We start from the raw sequence: 25693 nt of genomic DNA on the forward strand, positions 1-25693 counted from the left end.
AAATTGCAAAATATTACGTAAGGCAAGAAAAACATTGAAATCCACCCAACGCGGGAACCACTTCGTGACGACGCATCCCCTCAGAAAATTAACCAGCTGCTTTTCAAAAGCCACAATCTCATCTGGACGGCTGCGTCTAATCACTTGCTTTCTCGCATCCAATTTCAACCTCTGGCGGGAATGTCCTTCAAGAGACAAACGCCGGCGTTAATAGAAAGTCAAGTCAAGACGCTTCCCTTTGCACTTGAGCGAAAGGAAGCCGGCTTGTCGTCCTCACTCGTTGCTTCGGCTATTGATTGCCCATAAAGGTCCTTTTTTATGAGGCCCTCCTTTTTTCTTTTTTTTTTTACTGCCCATCTCAAAGTAAATGAATTTTCTCCGCCGAGAAAGCAGAGGATGTCCGAGAAGGCTGTCTCGTGCCTTTCTTCTAGCTCCCTTTACTCTTGACGGGCCGTCCTTCAAATAGCCACTTCTGGCACTTTTGTTGACGATAATTCTGTTTGGGCTAATTAGTTTTTACATCACTCAGTCAAAGCGGAACCTTTTTGAGCTACGCCTCACACTCAAGAAAGATTTGCTTTTCTTTATAAGGGTGTAATTTTCCAGCAGACACTCTCAGGGCGGAATATAAGGCTCGCTTGTTTGACAACTTTATTAACATGTTTGCACAAGTTACATGCTCGTGCTTTTAGCAGCAATTTAGCAATTTTGATGTCATGTAGGACAATGTCTGCATTTGGACATAGCAGTGTGTATCTACATACATACACACACTCACGGAATAAGTAACAAATGTGCACTCGAACAAGACGAAGCTTCTCGTTGCGCCCAAGGCGACATGTTTGCCAGCGCAACATGGCGCTTGTACATCTTATTTGTCTTCAAGTTCATCCTCGTCAGCTCGGTGACAGCTAGCATCCCCGCGCGCGCTATTATTTTAGTGGTTTTTTTAATGTCTTGGACCAGCACCAGTAGCACCACCGGGGACACTCGAAGCCTCTGGCACAATTTAGTTCGATTGAGGGGTCAAGAGGGAGATTTTTTTTTTTTACTGTCTCCTGTCTGCTTGACAGCAGCTCCCACCGAGGGGGGAGTGATGCATCATTTAGATTCCTGCAGTCTATTCATTGAGATACAAACTATTCAGTACTGTGCACACATCGGTACTGCAAACTCGTTGGAGTGGTCTGCACCCAACGTAATTGATTGTCCATTTTTTGTATGGCTACTCCGTGGTGTCATGATATTGGATTTGAGTTTTTCGCCAGCATATAATTGTACACAACGTATTGGGGGATGTATCTTATACTCTTGAAACTACGGTAATAGATTTTTTGCATTTCGATACCGGCTTCTCTGTTCCTTGTCGAGCCAAAGACAAGTTAGGCTTAGGGTTAGTGGAAAGTAGGAGACGGAGATGTTCCTGATGTGACAGAATGGGAATTGCGCAGAGTGACGGGTCGGGGGATGATGCCGGTTTCCTCCACCCACACGTGTGGGCGCCGACTGCGGGACCAAGGGTGGCTTCGGGTGGATGAACATGGAAATGCTTTCACTCAGAGCATAAGCCCAACCCTTCGGTCGTCTTTATTCTCAGAAGCCTGGCAGCTTTTAGAAGTCTCCCCTGAGACTCGTCCCGCTGCAGACTGACGGCCCGTCATAAAAAAAAAAAAGACTAAAATATATGTATCGCCTTGTAGCAGTCGCCATTTTGGATTGGTTCTCCTTTGTGTTTTGTTTGTGTAATTACGCGTAAGGGTGCTGGTGGGTTTGAATTGTGACGGTTTGTGTGACTCGTCATTATCGTGTGCGTATGTGTGTGCTGCTGACAGACAAGACGCTAGCTAGGAGAAGTGTGATACCTCATGAATTATGCACCATGCAGCGGAGGAGGGCACACACTCACACACACACACACACATACACTTGAGTTATGGATCTAAATGTACGCAGGGAGCCGCCATGTCGCGCGTGCCCCCAAACACGGCTGCCCAGTCAGTGTGGCAACGCGGCGCCGTGTCCTCTTGATGTTAATGGACCACTCTGGAAAGAATTAGGAGACCACTTTTGCTTTTTGTCGCTATTTTGGGGAGTGAAATTGACATTTTTATTTTGTTGTATCAACCACTGACAACATACTTTGGTGAGTTTTCTTTTGAGTAGTCCGTCTTTAGATCCACTGAAGACTGTAAGAGTGGAATAGGGCGGGACGATTAATCGACTTCAAATCGACAAAGCAATTTTAATTATTTATATATGTTGTGTTTATATAAGTCGAGTGCTCGAAAAGTATCGTAAATAAGTTTGACGAAACATCGAAGTCGTAAAAGCGTTTTGTCTGCATCAGTGTTGTGATCTGTCTAATAATGAGATCCTAAATCAGCACTTTTTTCCAATGACGGCGTTTTTACGCCGGTGGGCCGGTCCGTAATGGTTTCTAATGCGGTGAAGCATTTTGGTCCGCCTCATTAAGAAAAGTGGGCTGGAGGAGCTCGTAAAAAACTTGAAGTCTGCTTCGGTGTTTTACGAGCCATGTACTTTGAAGGTGATTTTGAGACGGTACACTTGTAGCTCTTGTAACTAATAACAAGCGCTGTCCCTCGCGGGCCTCTCAGAAAACGTAGCATGAGATCACAGACAACGGTCGAGCATCTTTCATCTTGTCGCGCCACGCCACAGACAGTTTTGATCAGCGGCTTTGAACGTGTACAATTTGTTAGCTTTTGAAAGGGGAGGCTAACAGAGCTGTAAATGGCGTTTACGGTCCGAGACGTACGTGCGCCTCCTTCTCACTCTTGGAGCTTTTTCAGGGTTGAGACCAGACAGAATTAGATATATTTATGTTTATTAAGCGGTATAGAAAATGGATGGATGGATAATATATAGCTAGCTAGCTAGCTAACTATATAACTATTTAGCTAGCTAGCTAGCTAGCTAGATAGATTTTTTATTATTATTGCTGGATATTTACTATTTCCTATTATATAGATTTATATATATATATCACATTTTTATTATAGTTGCTGGATGTTACATCATTTTTACGTTCATATTTTAGCTTCAGTTCATTTTAACGTCGTTCCACAAAACGTCATTCGCATTCGAGTTCCAAGTCCCAAAGCGACACGGAGGTTACAAGTGCGACTTTGTCAGACGGGAATACGACGCGCATCCCTTTTTCATTTCACGTACGGCACCCGTTGAAAGCGTCACAGCTGCCACCTCCCACCTGACGCCGAGCTTGTGAATATTTCAACGCTCTCTGCCTCCCCTTCAAGGTCTTGTGGGGACTTGCTTAAGCTCAAGTGGCTTGTTTAAGCTCAATAATTATGTATTCATTATTTATTTAGCAAGGGCGTTACAAAGGAATCCATCCGTCACTCCTAATTAGCGTGTGTTAATTAGATGTCGCTAATGGCGGGAGCTGTCGCTTAGCCCCGAGCAACCTGCTCCTGCTGTACCTCCAAAACACAGCCAGACATTCTCGGAGTCGAGCACCAGCACGGTGAGTTCCAGGTAAAAAGAAAGTTATACCGTTTTGTTTTTTTTTTAACTATAAGGCGTGTCCTTAAATCCGACCGTGCACCTTATGATCAAGTTCGTGTTCAAGTTTGACTTATTTGCTGCGCTGGTTTGTTTCCCTTAATGTGTCTTATAATCCGAAAAATACGGTATTTGACAAATAGATGCTTAATCCTTCATAAGGGTTTGTGCTCTCAATGGTGTGCCAAGTGCATGGCTGTTAGGAAAGTAGTAATTGGTATCAAGGAAGTATTGTTAAAATGATGCATCTTAAACTGAGATTCAGATCTTTGTATAATAGTCGCTGGTGTATTTAACTGTTAATATCTGCAATTCTATATATTTTTTAAAAGGTTGTTGCCAATCACTCGGGTTTTTTTTGCCAATTAGAGTTAACGCCAAATAAACGTGTGTACTCATTATCAGTGACTTGGCTATCAGTTTGAAGGGAGAGCTGACTTGTAATCAAATCCAAGTCAGAAGCCGCAGGAAAATGTTCCGCGGGGTCTTATCGGTATTATCAGGTGTTCGTCTGTAGCAATGGAAATCACTCGGGGAGATGTCAGCGTGCGGCAGCAGTAATGAGTTCTGCACAGAACGTTGCCGTGCGGCCGAATCTCAACCTGCTGCGCAATCTGCCAGTCAAAGCACGGAGAAAACAAGAAGGGAAATCTTTAACTTCCCCAGGAAGAGAAAAGAACGACAAAGCGAAGCGGTTCGGCCAGGACGATGAAAGGGCCAGATAATGAGAAACGGGTAGAGAGCAATAAAACTCCAAATGACTCTTTGTTGTTTTAAATCCTTAAGGAAAAGTGCAGAGTTCAGCAAAGGTGACGACTGTTTTTTCGCTTTCAGCGTGACAATGACAGACAGTTGCAGTAAAGCGGAAACATGCCAGAAAGTGGAAGCAAAGACAAACGAGCGGCCGTCGGGCACTTTGGCTTTATCTCGGGAGAAGCCGCCGTAATGGAACGCTTGTTTCCAGGCTTGCCACTCGCCGTAACCGCAAGACGGACAACCACGGCGAGCCGTCATCCGTCTACCTCGCCGTGACCTCGTCCTTACTCCATTTTCATAACCTTGTTTTTCTTTGAAGGGTCACCAAGACATAAACAAGTTTAAATAATGCAAGCCGGCATCCGTCGCAGCTGCCCGTGCAAGGTCCCGAAAACACGGGCCGACGTGATAATTGTAACCGACGAGCCTCGCACGGATGAAAGGGGAAAGAAAAAAAAAAAAACGACGATTCGTTTGTCGCAGGTCTCACCTCGTGACGGGCTGAAAATAATACCATTGGCATATTTTTAAACACGGGCTATAAATAGCCAAGGATGAGGTAATGCACCTGCGGATTTGGATTTTTCTCGAGCAGAATTTGTATTCATTTGAAATAAATAGATTTCCGGCCCCCTACCTCATTTCCAAAAAAAAAAAAGGCTAACTTTGAAATAGATAAGGCCCTAATCTGCGGCGCATTTGATCAACACTTAATCCGCTGCGGAAATTCTATTAAAAGGCTGAGAGCTCATTAGCCAATAGATCTTAATCCCATTAGTGGCCGGGCGGCGGGGGACCTCGGCGGGGAGGCGGGGCAGCCCGTTGCCGAGAAGGTCACATGCCACACAGTGCCATTTTTATAATGAGGGGAGGGGGCATCGTGCATGGCGAAGAAAAATATTAAAGCCAGCCGTGCAGACGCATTTAATCTCCGCTCAAGTCTGAGCCTGTTGGCTTTGCCCCCCCCCCCGATTCCAAGCTCACGTGGGCCTGGCCCTTTAGTTTAATTAAATGTCGCCGATGTCGCTCGATATTTATTTTTACCTTGTGGAGAAACGGCAGGACGCTGCTCTATTTTCATCCTCGTTGATGTTGGTTGAAGTTAATGATGAAAGTGAGTCAATTAATTTCGGCGAATTTTGCGATTGGAAAATAAAATCGATACGGATATCTTTGTGGAAGTCATGCAGTCGATACATGATTGGTTGTTTTTCTTCGGGCGCTTGTTTTTTTTTCAATATCGAATTTGATGCTCAACTGCTGATAAGTTTTTTTTTTTTTTTAATTGCAAACTCCACTTTTAAAAACCAAATGCTTGATTCTAGAAGTCACTTTGGTGAATGTCAGACCCACCTGTGTTAGTTTACCTGGTCCCTGGTGTTAGCCAATCAGCTCCCTCCAAACTTTTGTCCAGGTGCTCCTCGTCAGTTGGTTTGTATTTAGCTGCCGTCTTTCTGTCGCGCGAGTTCTTTGTCCGCGTTCAAGCCCAACCAAGATGTTTTAATGATGTCGGTCTTTTGTTCGAATAACATTTCTGCTTGTTCTAAAACCTGCTTTTGTGTTTTTTGTTTCCTTCTAATGAAACGAATTGATCGCTGCGCTCATTTGTTTCCCCCAAATGACAAAAAACATTTCTATTGATTTCAGAATCTTAACTATTTTGTTCATATGAGTTTGAATGGTTGACTTATTTTAAAACTTGTATGACAGTTAAAACAGTCTGACTTATATTTTAGTTTTTTTTTAGACTTTTATTAAAAAGTTGTTGAAAAACTTTCTTTCTGGGAAGAAAAATTAACCCTCCCCCCCAAAAATATTTCTTTTTATTCCCTTTACAACATCCCGGTAACATCGTATTGGTTATATTTGTGGTTCAAATCCATTTATCTTGAGCTCATTTTTATTTTTATCTCCTCACATCTTTTTTGATTCACTAGCAGCTCCGTTTCATTTATAACGGACATCACACATAAACTTTTGAGTTGCCTTTCTTTTCACTGTACTCATGTTTTTTATATTTTTGCTTTGCTTTCCCGGGCGGCCTCACGCAGCGTTGGATTCATTAGCTGCCATCTCCTATCGACGCGCCCCGTCCTTCTTTCACAACAATGCAGCTGCGCTTTAATCAATATGATGAAATTCATTCAAAAGCCAGACATCAAATTATGAACGGCTCGAAGGATGCCCGCCGGCCTCGAATACATCTTGTTTCTTGAACTCTTCCTCCTCAGATATCGACGAGTGTGCGGACGGCTTTGTGGAGTGTGATAGTAAATCCACTTGTGTCAACTTGCCCGGCTGGTACCACTGCGAGTGCCGCGACGGCTACCATGACAACGGCTTGTTTTCCGCCAACGGAGAGTCGTGCGTCGGTGAGTCGCAAAGACGATATCACACGTGCGACAAATGTGTCTCCTTTATCGTCATTCGAGGCCAGATATCGTTTCGAGAGAAAAAAAAAATGAAAATTATTTTCACTTGCATATACAATACCTGCAAATGCTCCAAATGTTTTTTTTGAAATAATTCACCCGGAACGCTCCTTTTCCAAAATGTCTATCTAAAGATGTGTTGGCTGTCAAGAGGCAGCCCGCTGTTGCTGAGGAACACGCAAGCGTTCCGATGTAACAACAGAGCTGGCGCCTCGTCGCCCGTTGACCCCATCCCGCCTCTGTCACTTTGAGTTCACGGGGTGGGCGAGGGGGAACACGTCAGAAGAAGAAAAAAAAACAAGCTTCCATTTGGCTCAAGCGCTAAATGAAAACTGGCGACAATTTTCAGCCTCACCGTACAGCATAGGTGTCAAACTCAAGGCCCGGGGGGGCAGATATGGCCCGCCATATCATTTTATGTGGCCGCGAAGACAAATCTTGCGTTACTAAAATTTCAAATTGTCTTCACGTTGAAAAAAAACAGAGATATTACTTACAATTTTTATTACCATTCGTCTTTTTTAAAATATTTGAACAGCTTTTACTAGTCTCTCAATTCAATCTAGTTATTCATCAGTTTCGTAGCCTATACTGTACATAGAAGACGTCGGAAACTATAACTACGACGAGGCCCGTGACGCAAAATTCAGATGGTGGTTGATGATCAATATGTGTTCGAGCAGATATCAACGAATGCAAGACGGGGCGTAACACGTGCGCCAATGACACGGTTTGCTTCAACCTGGACGGAGGCTACGACTGCCGCTGCCCGCACGGCCACAACTGCACCGGCGACTGCGTCCACGACAACAAGGTCAAGCACAGCGGGCAGATTTGGGTGCTGGACAACGACCGCTGCTCTGTCTGCTCCTGCCAGGTGACCCGAGTCTTCCGTTTATACTTAAGGGGGGGGGGGAACGATGATGCTGATGTTTCAAGTCTTTTCTTGTACGTCTGCCAAAGCGCTGAAGGAGAAACGTTCCTCTCTCTCTTTCTCTTTGTGTCCCCTGACGGGCCAATCAGCAGCAAATGCCAACTTGTAATGTCCTCTTTTTCGTCCTTCCCGCTGAAACAATCAGTGACATTTGAAACAATAAGCACCGGCGCAAAAAAAGTACGACGTTTGCGAATCGTGCGGCAAGGTTGCAACTAATCGTCTCTTTGTGTGCGGGCAAGAGAGGACGGCCATCTTTACGACGCACGGAATTGACAACGGTGATCTTTCTTCGCAAAATGTCACACATCATCTCGCTTTAATTTAGAGACAATCTTGTATTCGCTGAAAAATATATACGATGTCGTGAGTCACTAATGCCATGCCTGGTGAGAGCGGAATGCGATTATGGCAGATTAGCGTCGGTAGCGAATGAGCAAGCAGCAAATTATTTATTTGATGACAAAAGAACGGGGCAAGAGTGGCTCCCTAATGGAATGCCTCGTATTAATTGATTGGAGAGATGGAATGGCCGCCCGTCAAAATTAGTCGAGCCCAGCGCTCGGCGTAAACAAGTAATCATTTGCAAGACGGGCGCGGCTGGAGATCCAAAAGATGAACTGATGCCAGGTTGACGATCTAACCTTTTTCTTTGGGGACAGGCCGGCCAGGTGATGTGTCGCAGGATGGTGTGCGACTGCGACAACCCCAGCGCTGACCTCTTCTGTTGCCCCGAGTGCGACCCGCGCTTGAGCAGCCAGTGTCTGCACCAGAACGGAGCGCTGACCTACGGCAGCGGCGACACCTGGGTGGAGAACTGCCAACAGTGCCAGTGCCTGGTAAGCGTACGACACGATGCATTGCACAAAAGTTACTCTGGTTTACTCTATTATTATTTTTTTATTATCGTCATTTCGTCATCATGTCAGCAGCTCACTGCTAGCGCAGATGTTTGCATTCAGGGATGTTTGTAAACCCCCCCTAGGTGCACTCCAGGCAAAACAAAAATCACAACTAAATTAGCTAATCGGCCTGATAGCAGGGGGGGCCGTTAAGGGGGGTTCCTGAATCCCGACATGTCACTGCAGTGTCTACTGAGGTAGCGAGCCGTGTCCTGGCTCGCCGCCAGTCGAGAGGAGCTAGTCAAGGGGTCCCGTGAGGGGGATTCCCGACATGCTGATGCCTACATTTGTCACTGAAAACATCTCTCGCTTCACATGATTTTGGAGTTGTTTACAACATAAAACAAAATCGTATCGCAACACTTGACAGCACTGCGGTCGCCATAGAAACACCGGCGGAGGCGTAAGAGTTTCTAGTTTTGGCGAGGGGACCAGCCGGCCATGGGGGAAAAAAATGAAGAGGAGGAATTGAAGATGTAGGAGGATTCCGAAAGACCTTTTCGCACGGTCGTTTGATTTAACGGGCCTGACACGATTGCAGACGATTCTGTGTGGGAGGGGCGAAGATTTGTGTTCATCAAGCTTGTGTGTTTGTGTGCCGTGGGTCCAAACTCAGATCACCGCTTGACTCCTTTCACGGGTCAAGCGTCCGCTGTTTCCCTTTTTTTCTCTCGACGTCGTCGGCGTAGCACGTAGGCGGACTCGTGAGAGACTCCCGATAAGCGCGTGAGTGGCAATGTCACGCTTTACGTGCTGCTGCGTCTCTCCCACCTTTGGTGTCTCACGCCGTCTGTTGAGTGACGCACAAATCGGCTTATTTTTATTCTATGGCTGACTGGACTTTTCATTAGGGACGCCGTATTTTAAAATGAGATCTTGAAAAAGTCACATGCCTACCTTTAAAGGCTGCATGGAAATTGTTTTCCGTCTCTTGTTTACAAACAATCTGAAAAGGTCAAGGCCAAGCGTGCTGCGCTCAGTGTGCGTGTTGACGGCGGCGGGAGGTAACACGCAGGCTGCTCGCCGCTAAAGCACACAGAGCGCTAGCTCCAGTGGCGATGATGATGCGTGAAATGGACGGGGGGGGGGGGTGCCGCTCCGGCCTCAGCGGGGCGGCACAGCCTCCGCACATCTGCATAAGGACATGTCATCATGTAAAAGGTCCAAGACTGTGCTCGTCTTTACCAAGAAGCGAACTGCTGGCGACTGTCAATTTCTAGAAATGGCCAGATCATCAAAACGCATCCCGCCGTGTCTATCTGCCACCTGCAGCTGTGCCGGCTTGAAAAGAGAGCTTGATGGTTCATGACATTGGGGAGACGCATTCCGCAGCCTGGCACGAAGCGTCGGCTTTGAAGACACTCGTTCCCGGGAAATATGCGACTTGACTCAACGGCGATTCGCCAAAGACACTTTCTACCAACGTTGTTGTTTACCGCGATCACTCCGCATGATTCATCGGCGACGTTAGCTTTTTAAAAATGGTCTGTGTTGCGTAGCAGGGGCAGGTGGACTGCTGGCCTTTGCCGTGCCCGCCCGTGGACTGCGAGTTCACGGCGGTGGCCGAAGGCGAGTGCTGCCCTCGCTGCGTGAGCGACCCCTGCCAGGCGGACACCATCCGCAACGACATCACCAAGACCTGTGCCGACGAGCACGGCGTCCCGCGCTTCAGCGGCTCCTCTTGGGTCAAGCACGGCACCGAGTGCACCCTGTGTCAATGCAAGGTAACGGACACACCCAAGATGAAACTTTTTTTTTTTGCTGAGTCAGCAAGTTGGATTTTTCTGTGTCTGACCAGCGTTTTGTTGTCTTTGTGTTAACAGAACGGACACATCTGTTGCTCAGTGGACCCCATGTGCCTTTAGTGGCTGGCAAAGGCACCTGTACAGCGTTCTCCATGTAAAATACAAGAAAGTTAAAGGGGAAGAAAAAAAAAAGGGAAAAAAATATCACAACCCCCCCCCCCACTTGAATGTCTCCTCACTGATCTCGTCAGGCTTGTTTAGGACGGAAATTTATTGTTATTGTTTCATTGTCAATGCCAGCAGGATTGGTGCGTTCATTAAGAAAAAAAAAAAATCAAAATGAAAAAACTAACACTTGTCTTTTTACGAAACGTTTATGATAGCTAACATGATGATGATGATGAAGGCCTTCACTTTGTTTGAGCATCCACTTGAACCTTGTAAAATATCAATATTAACTGGCATGATTGTGCTTGATGTCCAAAAGATTTTCTTTTTGCAAATTTCTGAAGTGCTAAAATGATGATGATGACGATGATTCCTTAGAGGCCCCTTAGCAAAATTTTTTTTGCCACTTTACCAGTTGTCTGTATTTTGTGCTGTTTTGTAGCTTTTATTGCACTTCTCTTTTAGTCATTTACGTTTGTTAGTTTTTCTTTTTTTTTATTTCCCAGCTTGTTCTTGTGTCATAGTGAAATAAAGTACATTTAACTTTCATGCTTTTTTTTCTCTCATTTGTGCCTTCTTTACATTTTCTTTATTAAAAATTGCTCAGATTTTTTTTCTCTCATAAACGCCACCCTAAAATTGACCACATCTTAAAAATGTCATAAATGTACAAATTTATTGCTTCAGCAGATTATTTTCAATTCATTCAAACAATGACAACTTTTTTTGTCTTCTTTGAAAAAAATGACACAAACTGGAAGAGACGTTTCCACATTAACTACTCGAATCTCCTTAGTGTTGTTTCATGTTTAAATTACACAGCCGAGCGTTTTCCACAATATTATGGCAAATACAGCCACCTCTTCATCCCGTGCATACACACACACACATTTGTGCTCTCCACAGCCCAGTTATTATTCCTGTAAATGCTTAAATCGTTCTTGGTTCATTCTTTTGTTTGCCTCCTTTTAAAAATGACACACATACCAGAATATTACAGCATCATGCATTGAGTGAATTATAATTTGGATGAATGCAAAGGCAAATCCTATTACTGCACTTATGTCTGTGAGTAATACGTCTGTTATTCAATTAAGACTCTTTTCTGTATGAGCTTTTCACAAATGTATGCAAATTTGTCTTTTATCTTGAAGGGAGGAGGGTGGGGGGGGGTCAAAAGAAAAATGGCAGAAAGCAGTTGAGTGAATATAAATGTTGCAGATTTTAAAGAAGAAATAAAAGGCCAAAAGTAGGCACTTTGGATCGAGGCAAAAGCGTGTCTCCAATTTGATGGAGAAGGCTGACATTATATTTGGATAATTGTCAAGGCACGACTGTTGATTGGACCTGGAAGCGGTGGGGAGCAAGGAAAAGGCCTCCGTTATAAGACACCGAGTGATGGAAATCCCAAAAATCCACCAGGTTGCAATTTGGAAAGATCCGGTTTTGGTTTCAAATGAAAGCTGTAAGAAACTATTAGTAGAAACGCGATACGGTTCGCAGGTCACAGCGGGTCGTGGGCGACGTCTTGAGAGACGCCCGTTTCCTCGGCGTCACGTTCAATGCCGAGCCACCTGAGGAAGGCGATCTCGTGAGAGATGTTTGATTCCTCGGAGGCCTCGAGGTCACCGGCAGCGCTGGGATGCGCCTCTTCCACCGTGTCGCTGGCGGGGGGCGGCACCGCGGCGTCCTCGGCTTCCGTCAGCAGCGGTACGGACGTTCCCGAGCGCTTGAGGCCGTCGGATTCGTTGACGTCCTGACCTTCCTCGGGGGTGACGGCCGTCTGTTTACCACACGACGACTTGCGGTTCATCCTCTCGTAGCTATTGTCTCGGTTTTCGGTCTCGCTGTCGGAGAATCGGCCCAGCATCAAGATGAAGCCGCCGAAGCTGATGAACGTTAGCAGGCTGGGGAGGAAGGCCAGGCACTTGAGCGCCATGCTAGCCCCGATGTAGCGACTGTGCAGCCACAGGTCGTGCTCTTTATAGGAGCGGTTGGTGCTCGGGTCCACGTTATTGGTGCGCCACTCATACGTCAGCGTACTGCGGTTCAACGTCCTGAGGCTTTCGGCTTTCTCCACGTTAAAGATGTACTCGCCGGGCCCCACGTACTGACCGTATTCGTACGGCTGGTAGAAGATCTGGTTCTTCCACATGTTCAAGTCCAAAATCAGCACCAGGAAGATGATGCCGTAGTTGAACCACTTACCTGAGAGGAGACACAAGAACATATTTGTTCACGACGGAGAAAATCACGTTGAGAATAAAAGTCACCGTACCTGTGATGTGAATGCGGTACTCCTCTTTGAAGATATATTTGCAGACAGGAAGCTTGAAATTCAACTGTGCCGTTGGTAGTCCTGGTAATTTGATATCCATGTTGCCCATGAAGTGAGGGAACTCCCAGTCCTGCGTACACGCAGAGCATAGATAAAGGTCTGAAAAAAGGACATCTTATCAAAATGGGACTTCTTCGCTGGAGTCGCCGCCTTCCCTTCAAGTGTGAAATTAAACAACTGAGTCTAGAAATTTAACAACAAAAAAAAGTGTCATGTATGACTCTGTTAAGAGTGATGCAATTATAATTATTGAATATTTAATAATGATAAATCCATGAAGGGCTTAAATTAATTAAAACATACTTTAGTTGACTTATTACTGAGAAAAGTTCAATACTTGAGATTTCATAGACCGAGCATCACTTCATATACCGCAACGCCTAGTGTGTTATGATATTAAAATTCACACTGCAATCCCCAATGTGCTCATATTTCTGGAGGGAATAGCAACTCCCAAGATATTAATGAAGTCCAGTCCTCGGTCACTACCGTAGAGGTTCCTTTCGACAAAAACAGGCTCAAGGACGAGCCAATATAAAGATGTGCAGCGCAAAAGGCAATCCGTGCAAATCAGGCCGAACTCAGGAGACCCTCGACGACGACTCGAAGTCACGGCGAACCCGGTGAAAGTGTCCAAAGATAGTAATTAGGCCCAGCAGACGTCTGGTGCGTGCCGCCATGAGCAGCGCTAACGAGCGTGGCATTTCTCGGCTCCTCCGCGACAAAAGAAACGAGCCAAAGTGACAAAAGATGGAGATAATAAACACTTTGGGTTTGCATTGCGAAACACATACCCACACAAAGGATTTTTTTTTTTGAGCGGCGTAATTACAAAGACACGGGTAGAAAAGTAAACCATAGCTTGGAGGCAGGAATCTCAAACAGATCCATTAATTAGCTTGAGAACAACAGCGTACATGTTTTCTCAGGGAGGATTAACTGGGTTTGAACCGCAGCGTCCTCCATGGCGGGGTTGTCTCGGTGAACACTAGGAGGCGTCGTGACAGACTAAAATAATCAATCACTCCAGGGCAAGCCGTGACTGGCAAGCGAGCGGTGAAGTAATGTTGCGATTCACTCAAGTGGAAGAAGGAATTAATGATATTAAAATTGGAATAATTGCGTGAAATTCGCCACACTAGCGGCCATGCAAATTAGCAGCGGGGTTTAATAAGAAATTTGTTTTGCTCCTTCTGGTGTGCTTAACTCATTCACTCCCCGGCACAAAGTCATGTTTCACGTCTATTCTCGTCAATGGTAGCGAATGGGTTACTATGAAACGTGACCCCTGCTTGACCTCAGCTAAATATGAAGCTACCGATACTTTAGCAACTCAAGCTACATTTCAATTTTATCCCGCCTTTATTTCATACTGTCATGCTATGCTAACATTAGCATTTGTCTGGCATTTCTCTCCAGTCTACGTTTCCTAAAATAGAACAATACCATAGCGGTGTTTATAAAATGATCGATAACGGCCCGGTTGAACCGTTTTAAGTACGGTGAAGTGGAAAAAGGCAAATAATTAACAGAGTAACGACAATCCCAATCGTACTTTTTATTCACGCTCACTAGCCGCTCCTTGAAGTTGTTATTTTTGCCTGGACAAACACATCTGCATATTTATGAGCCACAATGAGACAGGCCCGAGTGATGTTCCTATGGGAGGCGCCGGTTTTTGTTTGTGTGTGTCCAATGATCATCATAAGAGGAAATCAAGACAGCTCAGATTCTAGAGGGTTCCTGTTGGGTAGGACTGACCAAGTACATGTAGGGAGAATAGATCAAAATATATTTGTGTCCAGGCCAGCTGAACATGATCAAATGCTCCTCTTGCTGCTCGGTACCACAGCTAGTCATTGATGAATTAGGAGAGGGGGGATGGGAGGACGGGAAATTGCAGAGAACAAGACCGAGAGACATCCCGGCAACTCCCATTTGTGTGTGTGTTGTTTTTAATTGACCACTGGGGAGCGCGCCTACCTGCATGACAATGAGGAGGTCGAAGACCAAAATGAAGGAGGCCAGGAAGGCTCTGGAGACCTCATCGCTGGGCAGGAAGCCTCGGTTGAGGCAATCCCAGCAGAGCCAGTCGGTAGCGATGGCTGAAACCACCAATGTCGTCAGCAAGTTAAGCACGGTCCTGCGGCGGTGCGTTTGGTCCAGGAGCCAGAGAGATGAGATTTACCAATCAATTAGAGTGGAAGCCATGCTTGAAACAAACATTTCTTTTTTTTTCCACCCCAAATCTAAACGAGATGAGGCGCTCGTTTATTACATGGCGAAGGAGGAGAAGAATGAGGCGCTACAGAGGGAGCCAATGGAGTGAAAAGCAACGTACAGAAGACAAGATAAATGAAGTGTAATTGCGCGTGCATTTCTAAACACCGCCGTGACAATAAATGTCACATTAACCGGCAAGCAAGGCTTTTTTTTTTCTCCCCCTCCGCTCATAATGTTGCGATAATATTCTGCCAGAAGATTGAGTGCCTGGTGTCTTCCCCACCACCAATAAAGTTATTGGCAGTCTTTAAAACTACAACGACATTTCTTAGAGTGCGAACCTCCTCCAAGGCAGAAACCAAATTTGGACCAGCGAAAATGGATACGGCTGAATTATACTTTGACTGAGAATTTAGAAAATAATAAATAAATATATAACTTGACTGTAATACAACAAAATGAGTAATAATTAATAATTATAATAATTATTTTTAATTATAATTAGTAATTGAACAAATGAACAATATATGTATATAAATAAATAAAAAAATATATTAAAAAACAAATATATATACATATATATATATATACTTTTTTTTTTTAATAAAATGAAAACCTGCTTTCATTGCAGAGGAAAAGAAAGCCGCGCCTGAGATGGAGACACACTTTAACCTCTCCACTAGGGGAAAACGTACAAACGTGACCGAGACCGTGATCCTCCAATCTGTTTGTCTTCCGGGCTTTGTAGCATTTGTTTAGTACTTATTGAAAGGTCATGATGAACAACAACACCAAAAAAAAAAAAGCCTGGGAGAGAATTTACCACGTGACCTTGCCCCGTTCATCGATTTCCGCCTTGTTCTCGTTCAAAGGTGCTGACGAGAATGATGGATGATTAACACAACTATTGGCTGCTTGTAGCGTACACACACGTTGGGCACATTACACACTAGACTGAGTCACATTTATGTTGGGAGCTACTTTAAATAACTCAAGCCACCTTACCAGAAGAGGACAATCCTATTGTTGCCTTGCTTCCAGAACCTTCTTGCACCTTTTCCCCAGTGTGGGTAGTTATTATCCTGAAGCATCATATCTGTCACCTGTAGAAATAATTACAAGACTTGATGACGAGTGTGGACTAAGCTGTTTGGAAAATTCAGGCTATGCATCGTTTTTGCTCTGCTAAATTATTGTGACAGTCAGAAATGTTCATTTGAATCATTAAAATTGAAAACAGCTCCTCCAGTCCACTAGAGGGCGATAAACAAATTTTCCATCCATGTTATTAGACTGCTTGTGGCCTGTTTTCGTTTAGTTTCGTCATCTCTGTCATGTTTTCCCTGTGTCCTTTTTAACGACATTTATCTCATTAATTTTTTTTTGTGTGTGTCGAGGTTTTAGAAAGAGAGTGCCCGTCGAGTATCCACTCAGCTGCAGGCTATATTCGTTGCTTCCTGCCCTCTCTTGTGGAGGAGACGCATCTTTAATGTGCCTTGTTGAATTAATGGAAAGTGCAAATGAAGAAGAATCATTTGTGGAATGGGCGTTTTGCCACGGCCTGACATGCTCTTTCCTCTCCGGCCAGACGTCTTGCTCTCATCCCACGGCCTGTTTTTTCTCCGCAGTACGCGCAGAATACTAATGCCACCGAAAAAAATAAACCTGACCTATGAATGAAGTGCGTGCTAAAACACGCAATCGAAATTTTATAGCGCTTTTGAATGTGATGTTTTACTGCTTCATATAATTTACTCGGAGTTACCCCCATTCAGAAAGACTTAATAAAGGACAATTGTTTTAAATCGTTGAAAACCGCTGAGGCAAAAAATGGGAGGATCGGATGAGCGGGAAAATGTCATTTGTGCTAACGGGGTTCATTCAAAAAAGGGATTCAATGAGCCTCATATAACACAACCAATTCATCTTGCCAATTAGCCCTCCGCGGTCAGACTCGGCTTAACTTGAATCAAGCTAATGTTGCGTTCGCGTACCTCTCGAGAGACAATATGATGATGTCAGTTATGCGGCAGCAGTTGGCTGCGTTCGGGATCACTAATTGGCAAACGCAAATGTAAACGGATACATGTTATTTACATCGAATACTTGCGGTCATGCTTTGTTTGCTGTTGACTGCTTGCATTTGCGTGGAAATAAATTCATTTTTTTTCCAGCCGTTAGTCTACTTGCATTAGGGTCAAGCACAAGCATTGACCATAATCAGCAGCTGTAGCTGATGCAAAGAAAAATTCTTGCTGTGGTTAGCACTATATTATATTACGAGCCTCGGGCACTGGCACAGCTAGAGGGGGGGGCCACAGGGGCGCTGTCCTCCCTCACAAAAAATATGCTTTGACTGTCTAGGGATTGTAACTTTTGGGTATCTTCAGATTTTTTATCCCCCTGACCAAAGTAGGGAGCATATAGTGAATGAATTTTATTTGTAAAAATAAACTGTTTAGCGGATAAACTAAATAATGTACTATTTTGATTGGCTGAAATACCATGAGCGTTCATTTAAGCTCTTAGAACTGTCAGTCTTGTTCAGGTCACATGTCATGTAAGCATCAGTCATTTTGTTGAGTCAAACAAAAATCAAACGATAAATATGTTGACTCTCACCATCCACGCCGTACCAAAGTCTCCCATCCAGGTGCCCACGGCAGCCATCTTCATAAAGCTAGTGTTCTTGATGCCCATATGGTCCGTCACCATGTGAGACCTTCGACACGTGAGAGAAGAGCAAAAAATATGTGACGGAGAAAACAGTCAGTGGTGCCAAGTGCGTTCATGCTAGCTGCCTGGGCCAAGTGCGCTCACGCTAACTGCCTGAGCCAATCATGATCAATGTCAACCTGTGAAGCAACGAGCCGCCTTTCGACCTTCGACGGCCGTAAACAATCCACGCCAGCGCCAACACAATTTATCCTGTCGCGCCAATTTCCATTTTGACAATGCAGAGTTTGGCAAATGATCCATTTGCGATGGCCAATTTGCCTGGCGTCTAAATGATTGCAAATCAACACCGGTTTCGGAACCATTATTGGGACCACGTGATGTCGCAGCGATATGAATTGAGACGCTTTCCTGGGAAGAAGCTCTTACTCTCCAGCGTCGCAAACTGAAACCGCGCGGCTCCATTTTTTTGTAATAACACAAGGCAAGGAGCGGCGTGAGGGGATTCTGGAGGTGAAGTGGGTCAGATGAATGCCGGCGAGTCGGAGGCGGGGGGCTCCTTGATCCTCTCGGCCGTTTTGGGACTGGAGTGGAGCAGGTGGGCGCCTTCCCTCCCCCCCCCCACAACCCTTGCAGGTCAGGACTATAATGGATGGCGCACTGGCGAGGCTTTCAAGGAGCTGTATTTGAAGTCAATAGCTCCATCCATCTTGGTTTCTCTCAACCAATCTCAATAACAATGCTTTCTTCTGCACACATGACTTGAACATGACCATACTGCATCATGTTCACCGACGTAAGCAGATGAAGCATGTCTTCATCCAGGTAATCACAAACAAAGCCATTGACTGGGAAATGAATGATTGAAAAGCTGGAGGACTTGAAGTGAAACACCAAATTATTAGTTTTATATGTTCGGTGACCATGTTTTTAACTCAAATCATGACCCACCATTCAAATGAGTGGAAGTAGCATTAATCCGTTCCGGCGGTGTTGAGTTTTGCATTAATATTTCATATGTTGTGTATAAATTTCAGCAAAGCAATGTTCTTTATTTTTAATTGTTACACTAAATGCAAAATGTCCCTTTTTTGGACATTGTTATTTACATGTCATCAGTGACTGCATGATCGGGGGCCAAACCTGAGAGGCGTAAACGTCTCTCGGCCTGGGCAATAAAGCAGCCTTGATTGGGTCGCACATTAAGCCTGTAAGACATTCCATGGCTCGGCAGCCATCTCCTAACTGCCGTGGATCCCGTCGGGAGTCATTTACCCGCAGCAAAATTCTAATCGATACTCGTAGAAATGCTGCCTGGACGCGCACGCTGGGGCTTTAAATCTAAAAAGGCTACCCCGGCGCCAACTTCCCGCCCTTCACACATATTTAATTGAGCAACCCCAGCGCTGAAAGATTCACTTTTTAACTTTTTTTTTTTTGTTTCACCGGGTTCCCAAGATGAGTTTAGGGACTCTTTGCGCTGCATGATCAGAGACAGAAGTCTGACTTATTCATGCTGACTGAAACTTTAATGGCCTTTGGAGTCACTTTTAGCCTAATGAGAGAATCCAGTGTAGTGGAACATTACAGTACGGGAGGGTCGTGAATAATCAGCCGCAAAATGGTTCCCGCGGCTTCGCCACTCGGTTCTGCCAGCTCGGATACTCTGTGGGATCTTATCGGGTTTACCACGCTTGTTCCGTCGTTAGATTCAAGGACGTTTTTTAAAGTCTTACATTGACGCAATTAGCATGCTCTGTGGAGGCTTCTCAGTTCTGCGCTTATAAACTCGGATGGTATCGTTGTTTGACAATCAAATTTATAGGTAACGTTAAATGTATTTCTCTTCTGCCACTTTTTTTTTTAATATGTGGTAAATGTGGAATTGTTCTGAATGGAATAAAGTATAAAAAAAAGTTTTCTTGTAACACACAAAGAGCAAATGAATTCGGTTCAGCGAGATGATGTCATGACTCCATTTTGTTGTAGCACAGCACTCGCTGTTAACCTTCGTCTTTAAAAACGTTCTAGTTGAATTTGAGCTTTGGCTAAAGATGAAACGTCGAGGATTGAAAGATAAATCAACGTGCCGTCAATAAAGGTTGTAAAATGGCATACTAAAAGCTTTCCCTCCGATGAGTCATCCAGCACTCTTGATTTCTATTCCCGTTTTACGATCCATTTTCACATCATGTGGCGTTTGAGGGCAAGTGTTTTCAGCTAGCCCGCGACCGTGACCACGCGAGTGACCTCGTGCCGCCGCCGCTTCTGTAAACGACTCGACTCCTTGCGAACGTTAGCGACCTTGGACGACTCGGCATTGAAATGCATTCGAGCGCTTCGAGCATACCGACTAATATCATATTTATAGCACACAACACTGAGGAGTTGCTGCGGAATGTAAAATTGTCAATAAAGCCAAAACCCAAAGCTCCACTCCTGGGGGGAAAAAAAAAAAAAAAAAAAAGGGAAACCATTCCCAGTTGACACGTCAAGGTTATGACGGTTATTGTTTGCTACTGCTGTTTGCCACAGTGACATATGGAGCGGTCTGCTCACACGTGGCCCACCGCCCCTCCCTCTCTGTCCCAGAAAGCAGCAGGAAGAAATATAACGAGGTAAGAAACGTGTCACCTCGCTGCTTCGAATAACGCCGGGTATCCCCAGATGCTCGTAAATCACAGCGGCGCCAACGTGGGAGCGCGCCTTAATATCTAATGAGTCATTTGGTGAGATTTGTTGGTGTGTAGGAGTGTGCATGCGAGGCAGACGCGTTTCCGTCAAATGTTGCAATGACTGCGTGCAACAGGCGACATTCAACATAATTTATTCCGCCATTTGTCTGTGCATTAGCCCGGCTTAGATCAGGAACAACACGCGTGCACAAAACGGATCATGTTTAACAACGGCAAATACCGTGATGGTTTCTAATCCCCTTCAGGGTGTCGCTCTTCTCAAACATACCCCCCCCTTTGCACATATACAATCCCCCTACATACATCCAATTATTTTCTCCAGCGCACATGACAGAGGCTGCAAGAGGAAAACCAAATCCACGTTTGACTGCCCCGTCAATCAATCACAGGGTGATTGGACGACGAATCGGAATGAAGTCAGCTTTGTGAATGACAACATTGGCTACTTAAAAGACGTCGAAGTGATTCCACACAACAGCTGCTACCTTCTTTCCCAACCACGATCACACAGCTGAGCCCCTCCTCCTTCTGTATTACTCATGATTAATGGGTGCGTCGACTTAATTAAATAACACAGTGTAATTAGAAGCTGATTTTGGCTGCTAACGGCATTGTAAAACGGAGAAATGGGATTGCACGATTTAACCGAATGTTGGCGAGCACCGTCAAGCTCCTGGGATGGTTACTGGCCTGCTTTCACATACAAATACCCCCCCCCCCTCCCCCCCTCTTCTTCCTCTCATTCTGACAGTTACATTAAGATGCAAATAGCCGTCACATGGATTATAGCTCCCAGGGAGCCACCACGGGCTGAGTTTGAAATGACACACGGCAGGTAACAGGTTGATAGCTGTTGACCCAGAGGTGGCTGTTAATGATGTTGGCTAACGGATGACGTGCCGCGCACAGCCCGGAGAGCTCCTGCGACGTAGCGTCGGAGTAAATATACGCTAAACATTCGAATGTTGATGAGTTAGTCCTTGGGGTGCCATTTCGAAGCAGATATAAGAGAATCTATGAGCTGTTTGGAAGAAAAGTGGAATAGCTACCATCTTGGAAAAAAATGGATGGATTTTGTGCACAATGACCTTTTGCCATATTTGACATGGAGGGATAAATATTAGAATAAAATGAAGGGACCCTCTGAGCCAAAATTCAATGACAAAGGGCACAGGTGGCTTGCAGCTTGAGGTCACACATTCATGTCCCCACAGTTACCTTGAGCGAGGTGTGAGACGTGGCCATTATGTGGCCTGCCTGCATGTGCGAGTGTGTATGTGTGTGATCGCCTAAAGCACACATTCTGGTTCTGACAGTGATCTCCTGCCAAAAAAAAAAAAAGGCCCACAACATCCTTTCAAAAGACTTGACTGCAGCTTGTTCATGGCGTCTATATGCGCAGAAACACCCGTTCTCGCAGTGGGAGCCGCCAACGGCCACAAAGGCACGTTGAACTTTTTCTTTGTGCGGTGGCAAGCATGCTGCAGGCTGAGGGGAGTGGTTGAGGTGGGGGTGATGCAAATAAGGTTGGGATGGAGATCAAAAGACTTGACTTTCACTGCATGCATGAGGCAGTCCTACTCATCTTTCTTGCTCTGCCTCCGTCATATTTTTTTTTTTAAAAAGTCACTCTGCAGGCATTCCTGCCACCAGGGGGCCAGCGCTCATCCCGGCAAGGCGTGAACTCGGCTCTTACATGTCGCAGGAGAACAGAAATGAGAACACTAACAGTTTTTGGCAACGTCCGGGCGCTCAAGAAAGAAAACAAACACAGCCGCTACCAGAGCGCCCCCTGTTGGTGTTTATAAAGCTTCGCAGCCTTCCATAAGGAGCAACGGATGGATGGGGGTGTTGGAATCGAATTGGCCAGATTGATAGGCTATTTTGGTTGCTGCGCTGGAACCAGGACTGTGAGTTTTTTTTTTTTATATCACGGAAACAAACATCAAGACAGATCCGACGCGCCCAGTTGGCTTGAAACGCAAGTCCCCCCCCCCCCTTAGTTGACAGACACCTCACAAATGCAGAAATGGATTTCTGTCAGGAGCTTGATGCGAATGTGCTGAGGCCTCACCTGGGAAAGATCTCAGATGAATATGTGGAGCTGAAAATAATCTGTCAGCATCCACCTGCTTTTTGTTTCAATCGGCACGAACAAATGGATGTAAGGATGAGGGGAGGGGGTGTAAGTGGCTTACTCCATGCTCCCGGCCATCAGGAGGAAGAGGTTGTAGATGTGTGAGAAGATGAAGATGGAGAGGATGGTTGTGAAGAACATAGTCATCCAGGAGCCATGGTCCTCGCGGAAGGCTTTGAGGCGCAGGTATCGACCTGAAGGTGACAAGGACACGCGGGAACCGTCAGCGGCGGTCGGAGCATCTTGTCAAGCGTCAAAGAGATTAAACTCAATGAATGATCTCCTCGGATCGATAACGTGCTGCTTTCTTGGACACGTGCCCTTTGGGATTTCAATGAAGATAAAAGACCACTTTGAGGTGTCGCTTCCATAACCCGAGAGTGATTGTCTTTCATCATCAGCAATCCCGACGGGGAAAACATTCAACTCGCACTTCGCCTGCTTGCCTTTTCGTGATACCGCTTGTGCTGGACGATCATCTTGTGACCTGTGGTGTGTTTGCCTCGGAATCAAATGACTTGATCTATTTTGTACGGATTCACTTTGAGGTTCTCCCTTTTGTATTGACGTCACAGGCAGCCATCTTTGCTGTGGACATTATTTCATATAAAGACTAGGCTCTGCAGGCCTTGCCCTCTAACATCTATGTTCAACATCAATTCCAGATAACTAGGATTGACCAGGGTAGATTCCAGACCATACGTCTTGCTCTGTGGTATTTCAAGGCTCATCGCGGTTGCATAATTGAATTCACTTGCATGGCTGAATTTAATTGCCTCCAGTGCCAATGAGGCCTGCTTTTAGAGCTACATGCACAATATATATCTGCAGATGTGACTTTAAAAAAAAAAAAAGGGGGTTAAGGCAGTAAGCCCATCAGTGCACTTTGAGTCACTGCGCCCCCGATAAGGAATGATTCATGTTCACGGTCCGAGATGCAGGCTCAGTCCAGCAGGGTACCGTGCATATGGATGAGCTGGTCACACAAAAACAAAGTGGAAATTACGTCCTATGTCGTTAAGAGTTTTCCATTTCAGTCACAGCGGGAAGGCATTCACGTGAAAATCATTTCGAGGCACACCTCTTGTGACCACATGATACAATGACAGAGCAGTGTCGCCATCTAGCGGTGAAAGCGAAGATTCATCACACCAATCAACGAGACTCGTTCTACAAATTGTGTACGTAAGTGATTTTAAAAAAAAGTGTACAGGAAAGCAACAATAATGTTAATGATAACTAGTGGTTCAAATGTTAGCCTCGTAGTTCTGATTCTGGATTTGAATCTCAGTTCTGGCCTTCCTGTGTGAGAGTTCTCATGTGTTGGCTATTGTGGGCCTTTTTTTTAATACTATGTCAACTGCTGTGAAAAAAAGTTATTGAATCAACAAAGCTTCTGTACAGTCGTGTATGTTTGACTCACATTCCAGTGTGCATGACTTACCAAAGAGTTGCTGGTGGAAAAAAAACTTTCCAGCCAGGAGGCCAGTGAATATGGCCAGCATCCAGCACACCACTTTGAGGACGCTCCACCCGGCTCCGGGGTACTTGCTGAAAAGGAAGGAGAAGCAGTTGCCCACCACGGCGATGCGCGCCTCCTTCTGACTGTGCGACACGGGGTCCTCGGCGAAGATGAGGAAGTTGAAGAAGATGACCATGTAGGCCACCACGATGCGGGACCACGGGTGCCTGAAGTAATATCGTAAGCGACTGGCTGGCTCCATCCTGCTGAGCCACAACCCCCGCCGCCACCCACGCCACACCTGGGAGGCAGAGAGAGCATCTCGCAGTCAGATTAGCCGTGAAACGTCGCTCGGCACCAGATTAGATCGTGAGGTTTGGACTCGGGATTATGTGAAATTCAGCGGCATCATTTCGGATACGGATCACATACATGGAAGAATCTTAGCGGTGGTTTGTGAGGTTGTGTGATGCCCTCAGAAAGTAAAACAGCACCGCTCTGTTTGTATTTAAACGAACACCCCCACCCCTCAGACAGCGCTGGATTGGACCTCTCGCGCCAGTACCCTGATTTCCAAAAATAACTCTGGGCTGGGAACTTGAGAGCAGCTGGAGGACCCCATGATACACTGCAATAAACATGGCGGCATAATGTTATTGCTGAATGAAGCCAGGTGATTTTGGGATGTTTGCATTTAAGACATCCAACAAGTTGCTGCTCATGAATGGGACTTGATAAGAACCCATTGCAATTTTGCATTAATGGCTGGCAGAGGTGGAGGTGTGGGGGGTCTTTCCTACCTGTGCGCATCATGGGCGCACATCATTTTATGTAAAACTCGGCCGTCCAACGCACCTTACCGACGCCGCTTCTCGCTCGCCCCGGCAGCCACATCAAGACCCCTACGGTGACCTCCAGACGAGGTGATGCGGCCGGAATATGTCGAGATTATCCATTTATTGCGAGACCCCTTGTGGCTACCTTACGGCAGCACCATCGCACCAGTGCGTCCAAAGAGGACCGGTACCGATGCCAGCGGAAGGTGCAGATGTCCTGCTTCGGATAGCACGCTGACCGTAATCACACATAGCATCAGTGAAACGCAAAGTAACCTGCATGCACTTTGCGAACAGCTGACGTCAAGGTTTAGGGTACGACAATACCACTTCCGTCAAGCACTGTCAAAATAAAATGTATTTGCACATTCGATCTGCCAAACCACTTCATTGGGTACATCCGCACATTCTGATCTTAAATCTTTATTAAACCTCCGCTTTGAGTCTACAATGACAAAATACAAGAAGCAATCCATTATGTACGTTATGATTTTGGGGTTTAAACATAAACTTGCGCGGAAATAAACAAATATGAACAGCGTGAACATTTATTGGATGCTCATTATGTCCATAAAGTAAAAGTGACTCGAGCTTGCCTAAACGTGTTGTTTTTCAGCAAAATATATACTTACTTTAGATGTTCATCATACGTCTTTTCTTGTGAATTTGATTAAACTTCTGAAGAGTGCTATAAAGTTAATTTAGAGCTCTGTAATGACAGAATTGCTACTCATTGCCCTCGCAGTTACTTCTTATTTTTTTTCCCCATCAACTTTCAGTCTTTTGTTTCCTGGACAGTGGTTATAATAGTGATGTAATGACGTCATGGCAAACAATAATGACCG

At 45.3% G+C, this 25693-nt stretch overlaps 2 protein-coding genes across 3 annotated transcripts in view; one reads left to right on the forward strand and one right to left on the reverse strand.

The window, feature by feature from the left end:
* nell2a (neural EGFL like 2a) overlaps positions 1–11029 on the forward strand; it is a 44072-nt gene extending 33043 nt beyond the window's left edge. The window contains exons 16-20 of the mRNA XM_049722866.2: positions 6531–6671; positions 7415–7608; positions 8328–8504; positions 10067–10291; positions 10391–11029. Coding sequence (XP_049578823.1) covers positions 6531–6671; positions 7415–7608; positions 8328–8504; positions 10067–10291; positions 10391–10432 — 779 coding nt within the window. The 3' untranslated portion in view covers positions 10433–11029. The remainder of the gene's footprint in view (positions 1–6530; positions 6672–7414; positions 7609–8327; positions 8505–10066; positions 10292–10390) is intronic.
* A 108-nt stretch (positions 11030–11137) lies between these two features.
* Positions 11138–25674, reverse strand: tmem117 (transmembrane protein 117). 2 transcript variants are annotated; one of them, XM_049722868.2, is made up of 8 exons: positions 25481–25674; positions 23995–24313; positions 22612–22744; positions 17664–17763; positions 16047–16144; positions 14802–14961; positions 12759–12888; positions 11138–12688 (listed from the first exon to the last, which is right to left on the reverse strand). In XM_049722868.2, the coding sequence occupies exons 2-8, from the start codon at positions 24272–24274 to the stop codon at positions 11985–11987; spliced, it is 1605 nt and encodes a 534-aa protein (XP_049578825.1). In that variant the 5' UTR covers positions 24275–24313; positions 25481–25674; the 3' UTR covers positions 11138–11984. The 2 variants fall into 2 exon arrangements, with proteins under 2 accessions (XP_049578825.1, XP_049578824.1); XM_049722867.2 differs by lacking the exon at positions 25481–25674 and adding an exon at positions 24868–25176.
* Positions 25675–25693: the final 19 nt, after the last annotated feature.

Source organism: Syngnathus scovelli, chromosome 6 (assembly GCF_024217435.2).
Source record: "Syngnathus scovelli strain Florida chromosome 6, RoL_Ssco_1.2, whole genome shotgun sequence".
NCBI classification, from domain to species: domain Eukaryota; kingdom Metazoa; phylum Chordata; class Actinopteri; order Syngnathiformes; family Syngnathidae; genus Syngnathus; species Syngnathus scovelli.